General features: G+C 37.2%; 4 protein-coding genes across 8 annotated transcripts in view; 2 read left to right on the top strand and 2 right to left on the bottom strand.

Annotated features, from left to right (window-relative positions):
- The first annotated feature begins 779 nt into the window (after positions 1–779).
- On the top strand, positions 780–5,771 carry LOC113807497 (uncharacterized). Its single transcript, XM_027358763.2, has 5 exons — positions 780–1,016; positions 2,414–2,536; positions 4,546–4,711; positions 4,826–4,966; positions 5,457–5,771. The coding sequence occupies exons 1-5, from the start codon at positions 957–959 to the stop codon at positions 5,654–5,656; spliced, it is 690 nt and encodes a 229-aa protein (XP_027214564.1). The 5' UTR covers positions 780–956; the 3' UTR covers positions 5,657–5,771.
- Positions 5,772–6,862: 1,091 nt separating this feature from the next.
- Positions 6,863–8,301, bottom strand: LOC138859924 (craniofacial development protein 2-like). The gene is made up of 3 exons (XM_070116429.1): positions 7,759–8,301; positions 7,345–7,659; positions 6,863–7,246 (listed from the first exon to the last, which is right to left on the bottom strand). Exons 1-3 carry the CDS (start codon positions 8,299–8,301, stop codon positions 6,863–6,865), a joined length of 1,242 nt encoding a protein of 413 aa, XP_069972530.1.
- A 455-nt stretch (positions 8,302–8,756) lies between these two features.
- LOC113807499 (uncharacterized) lies at positions 8,757–15,597 on the top strand. Of its 4 annotated transcripts, none has more exons than XM_027358766.2 (6): positions 8,757–8,884; positions 11,680–11,751; positions 11,884–12,576; positions 12,685–12,885; positions 13,182–13,361; positions 13,530–15,597. In XM_027358766.2, the coding sequence occupies exons 2-6, from the start codon at positions 11,749–11,751 to the stop codon at positions 14,031–14,033; spliced, it is 1,581 nt and encodes a 526-aa protein (XP_027214567.2). In that variant the 5' UTR covers positions 8,757–8,884; positions 11,680–11,748; the 3' UTR covers positions 14,034–15,597. The 4 variants fall into 4 exon arrangements, with proteins under 4 accessions (XP_027214567.2, XP_069969562.1, XP_027214568.2 ...); XM_070113461.1 differs by lacking the exon at positions 8,757–8,884 and adding an exon at positions 9,207–9,403; XM_027358767.2 differs by lacking the exon at positions 8,757–8,884 and adding an exon at positions 9,381–9,439.
- Positions 15,598–16,021: 424 nt separating this feature from the next.
- The window catches only part of LOC113807498 (probable methyltransferase TARBP1), a 9,793-nt gene continuing 5,398 nt past the window's right edge, over positions 16,022–20,416 (bottom strand). The window contains exons 4-13 of one of the 2 annotated variants that reach the window (XM_027358765.2): positions 20,387–20,416; positions 19,726–19,954; positions 19,417–19,569; positions 19,147–19,302; positions 18,737–18,925; positions 18,390–18,570; positions 17,964–18,088; positions 16,913–17,110; positions 16,604–16,740; positions 16,022–16,423 (exon numbers count right to left, since the gene is read on the bottom strand). The exon at positions 20,387–20,416 is cut by the window's right edge and continues 233 nt beyond it. In XM_027358765.2, the coding sequence (XP_027214566.1) occupies positions 16,261–16,423; positions 16,604–16,740; positions 16,913–17,110; positions 17,964–18,088; positions 18,390–18,570; positions 18,737–18,925; positions 19,147–19,302; positions 19,417–19,569; positions 19,726–19,954; positions 20,387–20,416 (1,561 nt within the window). In that variant the 3' untranslated portion in view covers positions 16,022–16,260. Of the gene's footprint in view, positions 16,424–16,603; positions 16,741–16,912; positions 17,219–17,963; positions 18,089–18,389; positions 18,571–18,736; positions 18,926–19,146; positions 19,303–19,416; positions 19,570–19,725; positions 19,955–20,386 lie in introns of both variants that reach the window. The other variant, XM_070113438.1, reaches the window with a different exon arrangement.

The following is a 20,416-nucleotide window of genomic DNA, read 5'->3' as shown; positions in this document are numbered from 1 at the left end:
TTATAAGGATGATAATAATAATAATGATAATTATAATAACAATAGCAATGATAATGACATTAGTAATGATAATGGAATAATAATTAGTGATAATGTATATGCATATATATATGCATGATAATAATAATGATAATGATTGTAATGATATTAATGATGATAATGAATATAATGATATTAATGATGATAATGAATATAATGATATTAATGATGATAATGAATATAATGATATTAATGATGATAATAGCAATAACAACAATAAAGAGGATGTTAATCACAGTAGTAGTAGTAGTAGTAGTAGTAGTAGTAGTAATAATACTATTAAGATTATTATTATGATTATCATTATTATTATTATTATTATCATCATCATCTTCATCATTATTATTGATATCATTATTATCATCATTATTATAATCATTTCCATTATCATTATTATCATTATCATCATTATCATTAATAGTAATCTTATCGTTACCATTGCCATCATATGTACTCATGGTTGTTTGTTTGAAAGTCTATGATAGTATTTGTTCAACATGCATAAGTATCGATGAAATTACATACTTTAACAAGTAAAGAGTCAAGACTTGCATACCCGGGAAACGATGTGATTACAGATACCATAATCTAAAAATGTGCTTCTTTACAACCATTTTTACTAGCCTTGGTAGGTAGTATAATCTGATAATCATTCGATAATCATACAGGTTACTAATCAGATAATCATCTGGCAGAATGCACATGATGTTAAAAGTCTTCAGGTGACTCTGCGAGTAGTTGTGCGCATTAGGCCGTGTGGTTGTGCGAATAAGCTTAAGGTAGTCGGTTCGAAAACGTGGTCGCTTCTGTCGCTTGAAAACAATAACAAACCCACGTGAAGGGAAAGTGGCAGTGTGAGCTGTAGCAAGAATTATTGTTATTATTTAATTGTACGAGTTGATGTTTACGAGGCAAGGATGAGGATGCCACAGGAAAAGGGACAGGAGAGTGAAGATGGAAAAACTGAAGCAAAGCAGGTTTGTTATGGAGTACTTTGTTGATAATGACCAGTATGTTCGCCACACTGTATATGGAAGTTATTTATGAAAAATGTGGGTTAGACATTAGTTAATGGCAGCATGAAAGTCTTCACGCAATATTTTCTTGAAACCAAACATATCACATCAGTCAACAGTTTTTTTGGAGAACGAAGTGTGTCCCAAAACCAGGATATCATTCGAACCCAAAAATCCAAACCTATCATTCCTACCTTCTGTTTATTCCCTAGATAGGGGGCAAGCGGCCTTGTATCCCCCCTTTATTTGCACTTTGTGCCATCATATAGAAAACACTACATTAACCCACAAACAACAGGGTTTCCCACATATGAGACACCCGAAAAAATAAACAATGCTGGGCGTCCCGCTAGTGTGACGTTGTATCAGGGCTTGCGCTCCAATGCAGCAGCGGGCAGAGTCTGGGCCAGCCCCACGCACCGAGTTTGTAGCTGCCTATAATTTTTAATTTTCTGCTTCAAAATATACCAGCATGAATGGGTTAAGAACTCTGACGGTTAGGGTGTTGTAGACTCAGTCTCGGAGAGGTGACATTTGAGTTTTTTGTCAGTTTATTTTAGATATGAGGCTGCAGCAGCTGTACCTGTGCTCTTTATGACTATTTCTTATGCTCTTTAAGATAGTGGTGTCCATTTCCTTCTATCACTGTGTTGCTCTCAGTAACATTAACCATGGCAGCAAACTACTACAACCATTACTATGAAAAGATAAAACTAATACACATCTCAGGTGATTTATTGTATGGTTTTGCTTCAATCAATATAGGATAAAATGTTTTTAAATAAATTAGTAGTTAGAATAAGCAATATAATTTCTGTCTGTTACTGTGAAGCATTGAGAGGGAGTAGTCATTGCAAATTCAAGTTTACCTATTTTGCACATGGTAAGAACTCCATGTTTTTCATATTTCCTGTTATGCTTCTTAATTAAATTTAATCTTTATTAACATAGATGAATGTGGTGGAAGGAAACTAACCTTTATGTACCATTTTTATTAGGAGATACTATGTCTCTTTCATGGTAAAAAAGGCAGGAATAACATCCCAACAGTGTTTCATGATCATAGCAAATACAGCTATGTAAGAAAGAAAAAGAAGAAAAAGCTGGCCACAATAGCTAGGACATGAGGGGTTCAGATTTTAGGCTTTTTAAAACAGATCACAGAAAATTTTAAGTGCATTTGAATAAAGCATGGCCATTGTAATTATGAGAAGAAAGTCTTATTTTAGATGCCAGTGAAGGTAATTGGTATAGTGTCAATAACATTAATGAAAGCAAGAATTGTATAAAGAATTTGGTTAATTCATAATTTTCTCTAAATACAAAGAACGTTAACATTTTCTTTTAACATTTTCCAGGAATTGTCAGGCATAGTTCCAGATGTCGCCGAATTTGCGCCTGTTGAGAATCCAGGGCCGCTCTCCCTGGAACACTTGGGACCTGACAAGGAGTTGTTTATTGTCAGAATGCCTTATGGGATGGTAAGATCAGGTGATATACTGTAATTTTCAGCCTACAGTTATTGATGATTATTAGAGAATGTGATACATGTGTTACTATATGAATTAATTGCATTACAAAATTATATTTTCAGATTTCTAATGGCTGTTTGTCCAAAAATATATTCAAATGTTAGTTGAAATGCAAATACAAAAATTCATAAAATGATCTTAAAAAGCATAAGAATTGTACTAAAATGAAAATGATAATCAGTCCTGGCATATTGGTATGTAGTTTGTTACTGTAGTCCATCTGCTTGAATATTGCATGAATGATCTTAAAAAGCATAAGAATTGTACTAAAATGAAAATGATAATCAGTCCTGGCATATTGGTATGTAGTTTGTTACTGTAGTCCATTTGCTTGAATATTGCACCTAGTGCCAAGTGTAGATGTACTAAAAGGCTCATACTCATTAATACCCTAGTTGGCCTGATCTGCATAGGTGTAGGATGGGAGATAGGTAAAGTTGCAAAGCAGATAGGTATCATTTCACAGCAATTGAGTATACCCAGACATGAACCATATTCATGTTAACAAGTGTAGAAAAGTTACAAATGAGAATGAATATCTTCACAAGCATGAGATTTAATTAGTTTCACATATATATTGTATTTCTGACAAATATATATTCAAAGTTTGTGAAATACAACTCTTGTATTGTGAAGATACTCATTCTCATTCATGCCAATTCTACATATATCTGGATACTGATAAATGGGTGATTATTTTCATTATAATTTTGCACATAAGTGTAGATTATTGGTAAATAGATGAAGCTGTATTTCAGTCTCTTTTTATTACATGTTATCAGTGTATGTAGGGTTATGCATCTGTCTGTGATGTTAAGAATCCCCTATTTCATTTTACAACATATTTTTTCACATCAGCATCTGAATGGCACATTTCAGATCCATTGTCTTAATAATGGATGCTATTTTGTCTGCAAAACAAATACACTCTTGTGATTTTTATTTTTGGGTCCCTATCAATATCCAATACAGACTCTTCCTAGTGTTTTCAGAATGGCAACACTAGTAGATCAATGCCTCAAAAAATTTCAGAATATTTTCAAAGTACTTGAATTGGCCAGGGTGTTAGTGGAAAAAATCAGAATAATATTTACATTGCTATCATAAATTTTCCATGGTAGTGGTCAGATAAAGTTCTCACAAACTACAAAAGTGTTAAACAAATTTTCTATTACATGGGCTATAACATCACTGAAAGATGCATACTCTTTCATTTGAGTGTTGCCATTATATGGAGGTTGTAGATTCACACGAGCTACATATTGTTTTTATATGTGTTACATGATATATCGCAGATTATATGTAATTGCAGCACAGACTGCAGTTTTTCTATTTTTCTTTATTTGAATGATGAGAGTACCCCTAAGTTTAGAAATAAAAAATTAATAGTTTATAGATAATTATTCAAGGAAATATAGCATTAATTACAATTATGTCAACAAAAGCCAGTCACTTTCTTCATGCCTACATATGTTAGGTCCCAGGAACATGGAGGGATTATATAGATTATAGTTTCATGTTATTTTCACCAGTAGTATTTTCATTGTTAGTATGCCCAGTGTTTATCTTATTAATTTAAAAGTGTTGATATAAGTAACACAGCATCAGTACATAGAATACAAAGGCAAAACCAAAAATGTTCCAGATAACCTAGATATATACCAGTATATGAAACACGATATGGAAATATTTAGAGCAAAACTGCATTTCCATTTTGATTGTAATAAATGTTTTCATCATAGCATTACTAATCATCCACTTAACCCCATTGCTTATGATTTATGATAGACCACAAGTTCCCAACTTAGTGTCCCAGGATTCCTATGGGGATGGTAGATATTATTATTAGATGTCCAGTATATCAACATTTCTGCTGTCCATAGACAAGCCTGTGAAGATCCTAGTGTAGATATGGGTGATTTGTTGATTTTTTATTACAAAATTTCTCTCCCCTCCAGGTACAACCACCAAAACTAGCCAATGTGAACCTTACCCTTGATAGCAAAAAGAAACGATCTGTTCAGATTGACAATCATTTGCTAAGTGTCTCGGCCTATGAATCATCCACAGTGGGATCAACACCAAGCATTTTCCTTCCAGATGATGATGGGGAGCTTCATCAGGGTAAGTGGTCAAGGAGCTCGATATCATATTCCCGTTACCCTTGTTATTCTTTTACTCAAATTTGTCATAGTGGATGTTAATAATATTGATTTCCATTCTTTTTATTTCTTCCAGTTAAGCTGAACATTGCAGGTCAAATAATCCTGAAACATGAGCCACAGAGTTCCAGTGACAACCCAACAATAGATATAAACACTTTGAGGGCAGTGAAGCATCAGCCACCTTCAGATATACAAGAGAGAAACTTCTTGAGTAGTAAGATAGTACACAGTTTTTGTTGTCTACAATATTTTTTACTATTATAATGATTACTGTCAAGATTATTGTTATAATTCATTATTTTACTAGTATTAATTTTATCAATAGTATTCATTTGTATTACTTTTATTATCATCATTACATTTACATTTGTTATCAGTATCATATATTTGACCATTATATTAAATATATCCTTATACAAACTACATTCAAGTTATGTGAACATAGGTAGAAATTCCTAATAATCAGATGCCCATTGTGTAACATTATATAAACATCTAGTAAAAGAAATTCTGAATTACATATATTTTTACAGGTTATCTTATGATAAGTGCTCCTATCTGAAGAAAAAATTTACTAAATACTTTACATTTTGATTTGTCTGATATTTGTGTTTTTTCTTTATTTGTTTTCTTGTTTTATCTTCAGTTTTCCTCTCAGCATTGTAACACAGTAAACAAAACCATATTCGTGTTTCTTATTACAGGATCAATAACTGAAAAAAGAATTCTAGTACAGGCAACAGAGGAGGAAACCCCAGAAGAGAACCCAAAAAAGAAGAAGAAGAAGAAGAAAAAAAAGCAAGAAGAAGCTGAGATTGAAGAAAATATGGAGGAAGAAGTCAGCATAAAGCCTCCCAAAAAGAAAAAGCACAAGAGACAAAGTCTGCTGAATGAAGAAGCATAAATTGTTTATCTTTTATCCTCTTTCCCTTCTCCATAATTGTTCTGAATTTCTCTGTCTTCCTCTACCCATTTCTTCCATACTTGCTGGACTGTTGTATAATAAAAGCACTATAGAATTTTTGTGTATTCCTAATTCCACAGCCCAAATAGTGTTAATAGATTTGATACATGTAAAAACAAAAAAAGAAAAGTAAAATGAATATATATGGGCATCTCAATATTTTCTGAATTTAGATAATTTTAACATAACATGATATACATCTCACTGGAGGTCAGTTACAAAGCTAGCTCTAACTCAACTCCACTCAACTCAACTCAACTCTATATATGTAATGTGCATATGCATATAACTTCATAAAATAAATAAAAGATGTACTTTTCTCTAAGGAATATTAGGAAAGCCTATTGTATTATTATTAACATAAGATGAACAAAATATTCAAGATGAAAATGAAAATATGAAAATGGGATATAGCAAAACATTGAAGGTTACAGTTATTTGGACACTGATTACTAAACTAAAAATAATGATAAAGATATGAATATAAAGAAGTATATATATATATATATATATATATATATATATATATATTTATATATATATATATATATATATATATATACAAATAAATGTGTGTGTGTGTGTGTGTGTGTGTGTGTGTGTGTGTGTGTGTGTGTGTGTGTGTGTGTGTGTGTGTGTGTGTGTGTGTGTGTGTGTGTGTGTGTGTGTGTCTGTGTCTGTGTCTGTGTCTGTCTAAATATATATATATATATATATATATATATATATATATATATATATATATATATATGTATATATATATATATATATTATATATGTATATATGTAATATATATATATATAATATATATATATATAAATATATATATATACATATATATACATACATACACCCACACATACACCCACACATATATATACAAAGAGAGAGAGATACCTAATATATATATGTATATATATATATATATATATATATATATATATATATATATATATATATATATATATATGTATGTATATATATGTACGTGTGTGTTTGTGTGTAAACATATATACAGAGTATATATATATATATATATATATATATATATATATATATATATATATATATATATATATATATGCTGCAGTCACATCGATCCCCTTTACCACTCTTCAATTTGGAGATAGCCCCCCTAATTTTAGTTATGGAGGGTAGATCCTCACTGATGGGTGGGTCCGGCAACGGAATCTCGAAACTACCCACATACAAGTTAACTGTTGGTGGTACAACTGCTCAAAATACTCAGCCCAACGCTCCCGCACCGCAACAGGATCTGAGACGATCTGGCCACTAACGGAGGGGACTGCAATCACTTGTGAAGAGGGCTTGGAGTTCACCTTTCTGATGGCTTGGTAGGCCGGACGAAGGTCATTTACTAAGAAATGGCTTTCGACCTCTGCAAGACTCCTAAGAAACTGCTCCTTGTCCCTTCTCAACAGTGGCCGAGTCCTGCGCGCTTGAGAACGATGCAAATCCCGATTCCCTGTCAGACAACCCTCACGACAGGCATCCGTTGCTTCCAGTGTCTAGTGGGAAATAAAATCTGTCTTGCTCTTGGGCATTGACCAATTAATTCTTGAGTTGCATCGAGCGTTTCGTGCTTGAAGGTCTCCCACATAATTACAGGATCCGTCAGTTTGTCGAGCACCGTTAAACGACCAGAAATTGCCTCGGCAAACCCCCGGGAATACTCCCCCTCCCTCAGACTGTCCAAATGAAACACCCTAGGGTGATCACTGGACCGCTGGGAAGTTCTGAAGTGGACCCGGAGGATAGCCACAACTAATCTATGGTCTTTACCACAGAACTCGCCACTCCTATACACCCTGCATTTCTGGAGGATCTTCCAACGAGTGCTAACGAGGATATGGTCGATCTCCTTGGCTGCATTACCCACATCGCTGTACCACGTCCAGCGATGTGGGTCAGAACGCTGGTACTAAGAGCAAGAAATCCTCAATTTCTGGAACCTTTCATAGTCCCGGAAAAGAAGACTATTCTCGCTACTGGCATCAGCTCCCGAACCATGGGGACTGACACACATCTCATAGCCAGCTCGATTGCAGCCACATGCCGCATTGAAGTCACCCAGAACATTACGAATATCTCGCCAAGGACAACTGACCGACACAGATGCAAGTTTAGCGTAGATCACCTCTTTCACGTCGAGTTTACAAACATCAGTAGGGGCGTACACAACAATAGCGGGCGTGAAGCTAAATGCAAGCTTCAGTCTCACTACCATTATACGCTCATTGGCGGGAGTAACCTCTACTACCGAGGGCTGAAGTCTGTTGGAGATGCTCATGGCTACTCCCTGAAGATGGTGACCCTCGCTGCGGCCCGGCCAGTAATAGGTGTAGCCACTCACATTAACCGCGCCGCTGCTAGGTCTTCTCACCTCCAAGAGAGCAGCCACATTCACTCTCAGCCTTCCCAGTTCTCTCGACAGTAGAGGCAACCGATCATCCTGCCGCAAAGAGCGGACGTTCCAAGCCCCCACTCTAACATCCCGCCTGAGGTTTGTCCTCGGGCAGTCCTCCCCATATAAAGGAGGGCGGCAGGCTGCGAGACCCAACATCCGCCTGTGGGTTTCCTTATTAGGCTTCACACTGTCTGTGTGTGTGTAAAGTGTCTTTAATAAGACGTGGCAAATGTTGAACAGATAATTCCTTGTAATTCAGTTCCATGTTGCATATTTCCAAAGCTTATTTTAGCCAGGCAGCTAAACCATACATTGTTCTATCTGTCGGAAGTACCATGTCTGGGCAAAGTATTTGTGCATGAAAAGGGTAAATGGCATTCGCCTTGCAGGTGCCATGATAGTGATAAGAGTGGACAATTTTCTGTAGTGATAATATATATATATATATATATATATATATATATATATATATATATATATATATATATAGGCATAAATGTTTTATGTGAAGAGATTATTAGAAAAGAGGCCATGTGATGCTGACGATAAAACCCATCGCATCTCTTTCAAATAGAATTATCAGAAAACGTGTCATTGAAAATATATAAATTTGTGGAGCACGGCGGACAGCTCAAAGATAAGATAAGTAAAACGACTTCGTCAGTGAATTCTGCGCCGTCAGACTACGTTCAAGGCCACAGGACGAAAGGAGAGGAAGGCAGACATTATCGAAAAAAAGGTACAGCTAGCATTGGAAAAAGAAATATTTCTTTTCCTGTACTACAGTTTTTGTTACGGTACCTATTCCATTTTCATTTTAGAGATCCTAGAAAGAGGTAATATACTACTTTAACAATATATCAGAGCCAATATAGTGTACGACTATCCTGTGTATGGTATATTGGTGCATATCGAATTGAAGTTATATATAATTTGAATAGCAGACCTAGGCACTTGTGTTTTTGATATTTGACTGGCTTAGAATTTATTTTAAAAAATGCGTTAGATATCTCATGTCTTATCTGTCCGCCATTGCAGCCATTTGTGGTGCATGTTGATGCTTTTCGTGGTGTGACGGTTCGCTCGTACACCAGTCTCACAGGTCGCAATTTTGATTTCTCAATAGTGGCGGCTTGACTGATTTCAGTTGTACTTAAGGGCTGAATATTCAAACGCGTATCTTGCCGTCGAACGCAAGGTCTATATAAGTATTAATAGACCTTGCTGACATGTTTAGTACGAGTCAAGGCTCAGTAGGGTAAGGCAGGGGAGACAGCAGCTCTAACGTGTTACGGTGAACTATATAAATTACCTTTTTTCGATTTTAGGACAATTACTCCTGTACCTTACAAGATGTTAATTAGTTTAGTTATAATGTTATCAGGCATACGTGACTCAGTCGTGAACGCAGCAAGTGTGATATTGCAATCGGCGAGTTAAGCCCCAACCTGTTGTAGTTGTAAACATGACGCTACATAAATTCTAACATTACCGTTAATTACAACTAAGATACTAAGAGCGATCAGTGATGAAACTATATGCCTAATTTGTTGTGAATTATAAATCATCAATTTAATATTATGAAGAAGATTGTTAAGAGGAAAGGTTAATTATTTACAGTTTTTGAATATGCAACTTTCGAAAGATGCACGCATGAGAGAGACGCGTGTATTGGTCTTCTCTCCTTATTTCTAATCAAATGGATTGTTGATTATTTTGCCCTTAATATTTTGTGTCTTTTTTGGGATTTGGTATGTAAGACTTCAAATTTTGATAAATAAAGAGTGGTGGAACTGTTTTTACTATGTTATTTACTTCATATGTTTGAAAGTACACTTGTATTAGTGGAAGAAGAGAGGAGGCAGAACATAAACGCCATGCCATTCCTATGCAAATCAACGCTTGGAGATCGTTGAATGTCTGAGCGGTCCTCCAATATAAGTAACAGGTCTTGTGGAGTGTTGTATATGATGGAGGCCATTTGTGAATGGTTAGTATTGGAAATTTCCCACAGGTGTGGTATGAAGTAGTATTTAACCCCAGTATTCTCCAAAGCATCCAAATGATTCTGAAATAAATAAGGCAACACTTTACATCTACACATATAACATCGTAATTTACTCACAAGCATCATAATGTTGCTAACCACTAAACAACCAAGGTGTATAAATGCCAAAGCCTGCTAAAATTGCTCGTTATATGTCACGCTTTTCAGGAGACAATATTTTGTCCCTAAATATCACAAGTAGCTGTTAAGTGTTCATGGCTCATGGTTAGCCGAGATTCTCTATGAGCCGCCTAAAACAGGAGGTGTGATTAGCCAATGACGATCCGAAGTGATTTGCGGCGTGGCAGGGTCTTACGGTGGAGAAACGTCCCAGGAAGAAACGTTTGTGTATACGAAACCAAGTCCGGGATATGGCGCCTTACCTTCAAGTCCGGGATATGGCGCTTAACCTTGCCGCCATTTAAATAGCTGTAGTGCTATCTGTTCATCTTGGCTTTGCGGCACTCTGAGAATCCGGTCCTAAGGGTCTTTTTTTCTCACTCTGTGAGACATTAAATTACCGAGACATTAAATTACCAAGAAAAAACATGGCAAGCATTTCGACTTCGATACGTTTGAAATCTTCAAAGACCAGATTAACCAAACATCCTCACTAATATTTACATTATTCAGAAAAAAAACAAGGATAACAATAAAGCCATTCCCAAAGTTGAGGTGAAGCTGACGGAATTCCTTAGAGCCTCCCTTCTCAGCACCGCCATTCCCGACTTGCGAAGGATGTAGAATGTGCTTCAATAACTATAGAGGTTTCAGCTTTTTCATACTGCAAGAATGGTGGTCCATTTATCCTTCCCCCAATATCTATCTGTCTCTCTCTCTCTCTCTCTCTCTCTCTCTCTCTCTCTCTCTCTATATATATATATATATATATATATATATATATATATATATATATATATGTATATATATATATATATATATAGAGAGAGAGAGAGAGAGAGCGATAGATAGTTACAAATATATATATGCATATGTGTGTATGTTTAGACACACACACACACACACGCGCGCGCGCGCGCGCGCACACACTCACACACAATCATACACACACACACACACACACACACACACACACACACATATATATATATATATATATATATATATATATATATATATATATATATATATATATGTGTGTGTGTGTGTGTGTGCGTGCGTGTGTGTGTGTGTGTGTGTGTGTGTGTGTGTGTGTGTGTGCGTGTGTGTGTGTGTGTGTGTGTGTCTAAATATACACATATGCATATATATATATATGTGTGTATCTATCTATCGCTCTCTCTCTCTCTCTCTCTCTCTCTCTCTCTCTCTCTCTATATATATATATATATATACATATATATATATATATATATATATATATATATATATTATACACACACACATACAGAGATAAAGGTATGTGAGTGTATTTGGACTGTTCTTTGCCCACTGTTATATTCATGTTTTAAATGATTTTCCAACAGAATTGTCTCTACTGCCTGAGATAAACATTATCGGCAGTTATCTCTGCATCTTAGAAGACAGCAAGCAACATGGTAAGCACCATTTGGATATTTCTTAGTCGTTTAGATATCGCTTATATCAAACACCCTTTTTACAAGAGTAAATATTGAAAAAGACAAAAAAAATAATAATAATGATTATTTTCTTCTCTTGACCTACAACAGGCGCCAAAGGCCGAGGAGTGCGAAATTTGCCTTGTAATGTTTGATGGTAACAATAGAAGGCCTCGGATCTTACCCTGCGGCCACACCTGTTCGCTCTGCATCGCGAACCTTCTCCAGAACGGCTCAGTGAACTGTCCCAATTGCCGCGTCCAGCATAGCGCCTCGAACGTCGACGACTTCCCGGTTGTGTTCGTCTTGGAAGATTTCATTAAGAAATTTTGCCTCAATGCAGGCGGTGGGAACAAGAGGCCGGCTGCAGGACAACCTCCGTGGAAGAGATTGGGAAGGAAAATTGTTCAAGTGAGGGAAGAACAAGAGGCATCCCTTCGCAACTTCAGATTCGGTTTTAAGGCCAAGCTGTCTCAACTAGAGGATTATGCCACTAGCCTTTACGTTTGGGAGTGCCAACATGGGGAACTTGATGCCAAACTTCGCGACGTGCTGGAGAAACAGAAGATTATTAAACTAATGTTGGAAGAAGAGAAAAGATTAGTAAAAGAACACCAGCACGAGGGACGGGAACACCAAATACTACTGGACGGAGCAGCAACATCACTTGATACAGCCGGGACAATGCAGGAGCTGATGGCTATGGTGGACACGGCCGAGCAAGTAAGACTTGTGGCCGAAGACTGGATTCAGCGATGTAACGAGGCGTTTCCCAATGTCAGCGTTATCCAGAAGTCTGCCAAAGTGAGCACTGCTTCTGAAAGAAATGTCGATAGGTGATACCATGATGAAACTATCAGGTTATGGATGATGCATTATTTTTTTACTCTATTTTTATTTTTTACACAATAGACGCGTGCAGCCCTCAAGGAAACCCTGAATATAATAAGCGAAGGCATGACCTGTGAAGAGACCTCCAATGACGACGTACTGGCCACTAGTGATGGCGCAAGAAGCAGTGTGTCGAGTGCCCATGAGGTCATGACAGATCCTTCGCTGTCTATCCCTAAGAAAGTCGAACGCATAATAAATACTCTGTTATCAAAGCTGACAGTAAGTGTCTTTATTTAGATATCTTGCCATTTAACGTGAAATAAAACCGATATAAACGCAAGAGCATGCAGTATAAATGTGCATGTCTTTTGATTCCATTTTCAAGACTCTCCATGTATAATATTTATTAAGTCCCTAATTGCAACAATCAGTCATAGATCTCCAGTTCTCCAGCAAAATGTTACACATTTTGCATCATAATTTTATTAAATATAACCTGCCCATTCAACCTAATATACCGTTCATGATTAAAAGTAACCGTGAAAACACCTGAACAAACGATCCCAAACGGACAGGTTGGCCGCGTCCTGCAGAAAGACGGCCCAGTGAAAGACCTCTTGAACGCTGGTGAAGTATTCGCGGTGAAGAATCACCGCCGATGCCCTCGCTCTGCCAAGATCAGCCGAATCGGCAACGAGATCTACGTCCATCACCTGAAAGACGCGCGTCCTCCGGCCAGCGCCCACACGATCCCGGTGAGTTTACTGCTCGTCAAAATCAATGTTTATTATCATTATCATTATTATTAATGACGATAGTGATCGTAACAGAATCATCATTATCTCTGTTATGACTAATGTGGCCTAGGTCACTATACTGACTTGTGTGGCTGACATTATTATCATCATCTCTCTTCGTTTCAGTTCCAAGAAATGGCAACCTCCTTTGACTTATCCTCTACTCTGGCTTTCCTGGAGCTAGTATGGCAAAACTCACCGCCACGCCGAGTGCAAATACGACTCTGCCGTGACAACTGGCTGGCGAAGCAGTTCCTTATGATGTGCACGGGGGAGACGGGACCCTCCTTCGCCAATACAGGAATGTTTAGTGATGGTTATAGGGGCTATCAACAAGAGTGTATACTGGGAGGAGATTACGACGGTAAAAAGGGAAAGGCGATCATAGCACCAGATGGAAACCCCAAGGAGAAAGTGCCGGAGCGCGCTGGGGTTGTGAGGCAGTATGTCCCAGGAAACAGTACGCAATTTTCCGTCGTTATAGGAAGTGGTCGACCTAACGTTGAAGTTGATAAGGTCTTTGGCTATGTCGAAAATGGCTTAGAAGTGCTCATGTCCGCAGCAAAGGCCCAATTTCAAGAGAAAGCCAATGTGGTCGTTGTTGACTGTGGTGCGGTGATACCTCTTTGATCACCTATGAAATCGTGTGATTACAAGTGCTGTGTTTGTGTTTGTGTTATAGAAGTGGAGACCGTCAAAGATATCGAGAAACAGTACGTAGAAAAACAGTTAAAAAAAAATAACATCTCTTATATTGACAATTCTATATCTCTATGCAATATTATAGGAATCAAAATGTGTGACTTACCATGGACGTGAGAAAGCATTTTTACTGGGTAATTGCGCAGTTTACATTTGGAATCTGTGTGGTGTTTATACTGATCACTTGCCAAGAAAATCTTGAAGAAAATGAGAGTTGAGTGTGAGTAACATTTTGGTGAAGGACCATTCTCTTGTTCCAAGAAATGGCAACGTCCTTTGACCTGTCCTCCGCTCTGGCCTTCCTGGAGCTAGTATGGCAAAACTCAACGCCAGGTCGAGTGGCGACTTTGCTGTGGCAACTGGCTGGCGAAGCAGTTCCTGATGATGTGCAAGGGGGAGACGGGTCTCTCATACGCCGAACGGAAAAGCAGTGCGACTCACGGAATACCTTTCCAGCATTTTAGACTTTGTGTTACGATAATGAGTTAAGTTGCTCAAACCTTAACCCATAACTTTCATAGCTCGACAAACGAATGCAACCATCAGACTATCTCAGACAATGCTTACTCTCAATAACCTCTACAGTGGAGTAAAACTGTTGAAGGCAAGCCATCGTCTGGTTCACATTCTTTATATAATTCACCCTTATTTTTTTCAACAGTCCAAAATGTAGGCATATGTACTTATAGTCGTTATTTGTCATTATTGTCGCTAATGCTATCAGGGAATGAACAAAAAAACTTATGCCTTGGAAATTAGTTTGTTGTATACTTTACCATAATGCAAAACACAAAGTCTTTCTCATGCTCAATCTATCTGCAAGACGGAAAAGACAAGCTGCAGAGAAAACAAGTTGTTCTCTCGCTGAACCATACCTTTTTGCTGTAAATATGAGATGGAATTCACCAAACCAGCAGGCCAAACAACCTGTAATACAAGGTCCCTCAAACCTTCTTACCGACTTAAGCCTCTGCTTCAATGCCTGCCTCAGTTTCAGTACCTGCTTCATCAATGGCTTCAGTTCTGGCTTCAATTCCAGCTTCAGCACCTGTTTCAACAATTGCTACTGTTCCTGCCAGTACTCCCGCAGATGATGAGCACGACGCAGCATCAGATTGTACAACTATCATTCAAGTTTACACCAGTGTTTGGACAAAAGAGCAGTTTACCTCATTACAACCTGTAGTAATGACTTTGAGTGAACTGCCATTGCTTGTAAGATAAGCAGTTAAAAGAAATGCTGATCATATTATTGCATTAATAGCACAGATGTAATTCTATATGATTAGGCTAAAATTCAATTAGTCATAATCAATGTTACTAAATGAAATGCAGTGCAGCCCTATATGCATATACACTTAATATGCAACTATAGCCTTTTTAATTCAGCCATTGGGAGATAAGCCAGATTGGTTAAATGCACGAAAAACTTTAACTGGCTTTTTGCAATGTATGTAAATTGCTATTGAAATAAATATTCAAAAGGCAGTCACCATCTCTCTTACTCCCCCCCTATTATCATTATTATAATTATTATAATCATAACTAGTGGTACCACCCTCATCAACTACCACCCAGCCTTAAATATGGTTCATGGCAGTTAGGTTCTTTCACATTGGATAATTCCTATTAGTTGATATAGTGCATGGTACTCAAGAATATTAGAATTCATTAAAGTATCAGGACCTTTTACGTGGATTTACCAAAGTCTTTTGATATCTAGTATAAGAAGACCCAATTCTGTATAAAACCATTCTGACACCTGTTTCTAACAATATAGTCTATATATTAATCTTCAGTTTGTTAGATATTCAACCTATTTACTAAGTTTGAAATAATTTTAGTGATTTGCACATTTATTGACATGTGTATTGTCATCATGGTATTGTAAAATATTTTGTTATTGAAACACTGTGAAAATTAAATAAAATTATATTTAAATAGGATGATTATGACAAAAAGAGCATGAAAATTAAAATACATTCATGTATAAGCAACCACATTAGCAGATCATTTAAATCCCATATAGTCCCAGATGACACTGCAATTGGTCTGCTTGGGGTGGGGGGAAATGTCAAATTAAAATAAATAGAAATGGCTAAAATTATGTGTACAATGACATGTAGAAATGATTTATTTAATGATAAAAGAATATTTAACCAGAGGTAGGTTTAGTGAGGTGCTGCCGTGTGTACTCCCAAATGAAGAGGGCTCCAGAAACATGGACATTGAGAGACCGAATAATGCCAAATTGTGGAATCTCTACACAGACATCAAGTAGCTGGAGGAGTTCACATGGAATTCCTTCTCTTTCATTTCTGAAAAATGAGAGACATGTTATTTGAGTACTGATTTCTGGTAGGAACAACCACACTGATGAAAATAAATCATACTATTCATAGCTCTACTGTGATTGGTTTTATATCCAACTCCGTTGGTGCCTTCTTTCTGAACACTTTTATTTGGGTCAGTATCTAAAAATAAAAATTTATGCTTACCCTAAAATTACTGCTGTTCTTTCTGGGAAGCTGTATTCAGAGAGCTTCTTGCTGTTGGCAGTTTGTTCTGCTGCAACTAATGTGTACCCTTCATTCTGAAGGGTTCTCAAGTACTCTGCAATATTATCTGGTTTAACCTGTTAATCCAAGATAAAAGATATTTATAGAAGCCCTCTCTTGTTCCATTATTTCAATAATGATAAGCCATAATCCCAAATAGTATTTTTTGAAATTGTAATTAAATATGAAATGCATTTCTACAAAATACAATTAAAGGCCATGACAATGGTAAAAATCATATATACTTACCTCCTTGACAGGCACCCACTGCTGAGCTGTCAAGGAAAGAGAGTTGAAAGTCTGATCTTCCAGCACTGCAAGAGAAGGAACTACATACTCTTGCACACTAAAAACTTCACAGGTCCGGCACAAGCCACCAAGGTTAGGAGGCTTATCAATCAGTGAAGCAACTAGAATCAGTCCTCCACGTTGTTGCTTTGGTTCAGCCTGAAAAAGCAGAAAGCTACTGCACTTTTCCTTTTTAATATATAAAGCACATAAACTAGAGGTACAAGTACGTACCTTGCCTATTGGGTTTAAATTTCTTTGCTGTGCCTGAAAATGTGAGGATTCTCTACTATTACAACAATTAGATTATTCTCAAAAGATGCAATCTAGCAACCATACCATGATTAATCCACTGATTCTGGTAGCACATGTATACATACACTGACCATTCTGATTTTATTTTTATTTCTATATTTTATTTCTATATTTCACATATATCAATGATTTGTATTGCCATGGGTATTCCTAGGGGTGGCCTATACCCCTTCTGAGGCAGGACACTAAAGTTAGGAATTAAAGCAGATGTGTGCATGTGCGTGTGTGTGTATGTGTGCGTGTGCGTGTGCGTGTGAGTGTGAGTGTGAGTGTGCGTGTGAGTGTGCGTGTGTGTGTGCGTGTGTGTGCGTGTGTGTGCGTGTGTATGTGTGTGTGTGTGTGCATGTGTGTGTGTGTATGTGTCTGTGTCTGTGTCTGTGTCTGTGTCTGTGCCTGTGCCTGTGCCTGTGTGTGTGCATGTGCATGTGCATGTACACAGTTGTCTGTGTACTTGCACAGGTGGATTTGTCCATTCAGAGAGGTGTGTGTGTGTGTGTGTGTGTGTGTGTGTGTGTGTGTGTGTGTGTGTGTGTGTGTGTGTGTGTGTGTGTGTGTGTGTGTGTGTGTGTGTGTGTGTGTGTGTGTGTGTGTGTGTGTGTGTATCTGTGTGTTTGTGTATGTATCCCTGCATAAGTGAGGGTTTTAATAAGCTATATATATCACTGTCACAGAGATAACATAGACAAATGAGAATTACCATATCTGGCAAGTCAAGAGGGGCAGTTAGTTCCGAGATCATTGATTTCCAAGGAGTTATCTTCCTCTGTACATTAAGCACAGGGCTGCCAGATACTTCATTGTCCTCTGGGAACGATGTCTCACCTGGAATTTTTTTTTTAATAAAAAATGTGCTCAGTTCATGCACTAAATATATGTTTATGCTGACCTTGTAATGTTATCAACTATATTCATGTAAGATATACAGAAGTTATTCTTGCTTCTTAACACTTTTTTTTCTTTCATTAGTATATTTACAGTTGTATTGAGGAAATACAGAATGTCTTTATTAGTTATTTTCTTTTTCTCGGTAACAACGCTCACCACAAGGTAAGTACGTAAATTCCAGATAAAACTGCTCTAAATTGCCCTAATACTACATGAAAGAGAATATCCTACAACTCACCAGCAGCTTTGATCACCCAAGGAGCTGGGGAAGACTCAGCCAGAACCTTGTCCATGTTGTGGAGTGGAATCTCACTTCTCACAGGAAGAATGGATGAATCTATGGCGCCCATAATGAAGTCCACTGTCAGCCATTCATCATTAGCCAGCAGTGATAGACATGGCAGGTCATAAACAATAGTCTGTTGGTGATTTTGGTGCAAAATCTTGTAAGTGATTTAATAGGTAAATTATAAGTTTAAATGTATGTATAAATAAAGATTATACTTTTTAAAAATATATATCATCTTTACCAAAGCTTTCACAAACTTTTATAATACCTGTCTTAGATAAAACACACTTACGTACCTGCAGGGTGTAATGTTGAACAGGATGGAACACTTTGAAATAAAAATCATTCAGCATATTCAGGGTGTTACGTGCTGCACTACCTTGTTCCACAACAAACTGTAGACACTGTTGCATGGGCTCATACTTATCCAGTACTGCTGTTGCATTTATGGCTTGGCAGTGATGCCATATCTTCCTCAAAGAGACCTAATGAAAACAGCTGTCATGAGTGTTTGTTGTAGATTGTTTTTGCTTTAATTTCTAAATGCCTCCTCTCCAAAGTAACAATTTATTCTTAATACTATTAATTGTTTAAGTATTTAGAAATAACTGTCTATAAATCAAAACTAAACTATTCCGATATAACAAATTACAAGCATGTCCATATTTCCAGAGATGATGTTGCCTAATTGTTATGTAGCCCTTACTTGAGCATAGAGCCTGGTATTGAAGTGCTGTGCCATACACCAAGGAAGTGTGTACTGGATGGCCTGACTTAGAACCTCCTCTTCTTCTGTGGTACAAGCCACATGTGTGAGGGAGGCCAGGAAAGAGCCAACACATCCGACACGCTCCTTGGAACCCTTAACCAAGTAAAGAGACGAACACTTGTCTTATGAGCAATAAAATATAAATTTTTTATTAGCATTAACTCCTTACTTACATATACACCTGATAAAGCACATACTTGGTCATACCTCTAAAAAGTGTTTCAACAGATGCGGGTAGAAATTGGGGTGAAAAATTACGATGAGTGCAATGCCCCACTCTTGTATGTAACGAACACTTGGCTGCTGGTGGTCCTTGATCAAGCCTTTGCACAACCATGACAAGCTTAGCAGGCATTCCTCCTATATAGCAATTGATGCAAATGAGAATATATGTAGTCTCAAACTGCACAATGTCTGATAACACTTCTATTTTGCCACATGTAACTTTTGAATAAGCTTATACCTATATTTTATTTCAAATTTATCAAAGAACATTATTGCTGCAATCTACTTTACCTCATCTAGTAAAGGCAAGAGCAAGAGGAAGGCTTGGAGAAGTCTCGTTTTGTATCGGTGGGACTGTGAGTTTCCAAAATCTCGACGATCCCCTGTGCACTTTGCATACTGATACCTGATACCTTGTACAGTTGCTTCAGCAATGCTTCTGTCACTTGATTTTTCTTTATTCAGGCTAAGCAAGAAACGAAGAGTAATTGCTCTGGCTCTTTGGTCAGCATCCCAATTACTGCAATCATATTTGTAAATGTTAACATTGTATATAGGTAACTATAGCTATTATATCTATAACAGTGTGTATGTGTGTATGTGTGTGTGTGTGTGTGTGTGTGTGTGTGTGTGTGTGTGTGTGTGTGTGTGTGTGTGTGTGTGTGTGTGTGTGTGTGTGTGTGTGTGTGTGTGTGTGTGTGTGTGTGTGTATGTATGTGTATGTGTATGTGTGTGTGTGTGTGTGTGTGTGTGTGTGTGTGTGTGTGTGTGTGTGTGTGTGTGTGTGTGTGTGTGTGTGTGTGTGTGTGTGTGCGTGCGCATGCGTGTGTGTGCATGTGTGTGTGCGTTTGTATAGGATACTGAAGCACATACAGCATATTACCAATAATAATGTTGTTTTTTCAGCATGATTATACTAAAATGCATGTATGAACAATACCAGTAACCTTACCTTTCTAAGAGAATGTTGGTGCTATATGTA

This window comes from Penaeus vannamei, chromosome 3, assembly GCF_042767895.1.
Source record: "Penaeus vannamei isolate JL-2024 chromosome 3, ASM4276789v1, whole genome shotgun sequence".
NCBI lineage: Eukaryota > Metazoa > Arthropoda > Malacostraca > Decapoda > Penaeidae > Penaeus > Penaeus vannamei.
Note: the sequence above shows the minus strand (reverse complement) of the source record. Positions and strands in the feature narration are given on the sequence as shown.

Bases quoted from the DNA above. Each gene is read 5' to 3' on its own strand.
- LOC113807497 (XM_027358763.2), top strand. From the start codon at position 957: ATGAGGATGCCACAGGAAAAGGGACAGGAGAGTGAAGATGGAAAAACT. The intron at 2,537-4,545 runs GTAAGATCAGGT...TCTCCCCTCCAG, and splicing joins TCAGAATGCCTTATGGGATG to GTACAACCACCAAAACTAGC. The intron at 4,712-4,825 runs GTAAGTGGTCAA...TATTTCTTCCAG, and splicing joins TGATGGGGAGCTTCATCAGG to TTAAGCTGAACATTGCAGGT.
- LOC113807499 (XM_027358766.2), top strand. The intron at 12,577-12,684 runs GTGAGCACTGCT...TTTACACAATAG, and splicing joins TTATCCAGAAGTCTGCCAAA to ACGCGTGCAGCCCTCAAGGA. The intron at 12,886-13,181 runs GTAAGTGTCTTT...CCAAACGGACAG, and splicing joins CTCTGTTATCAAAGCTGACA to GTTGGCCGCGTCCTGCAGAA.
- LOC138859924 (XM_070116429.1), bottom strand. From the start codon at position 8,301: ATGTTGGGTCTCGCAGCCTGCCGCCCTCCTTTATATGGGGAGGACTGC. The intron at 7,660-7,758 runs GTCAGTCCCCAT...TCTTGCTCTTAG, and splicing joins GAGCTGGCTATGAGATGTGT to TACCAGCGTTCTGACCCACA. The intron at 7,247-7,344 runs GTAATTATGTGG...ATTTCCCACTAG, and splicing joins TCGACAAACTGACGGATCCT to ACACTGGAAGCAACGGATGC.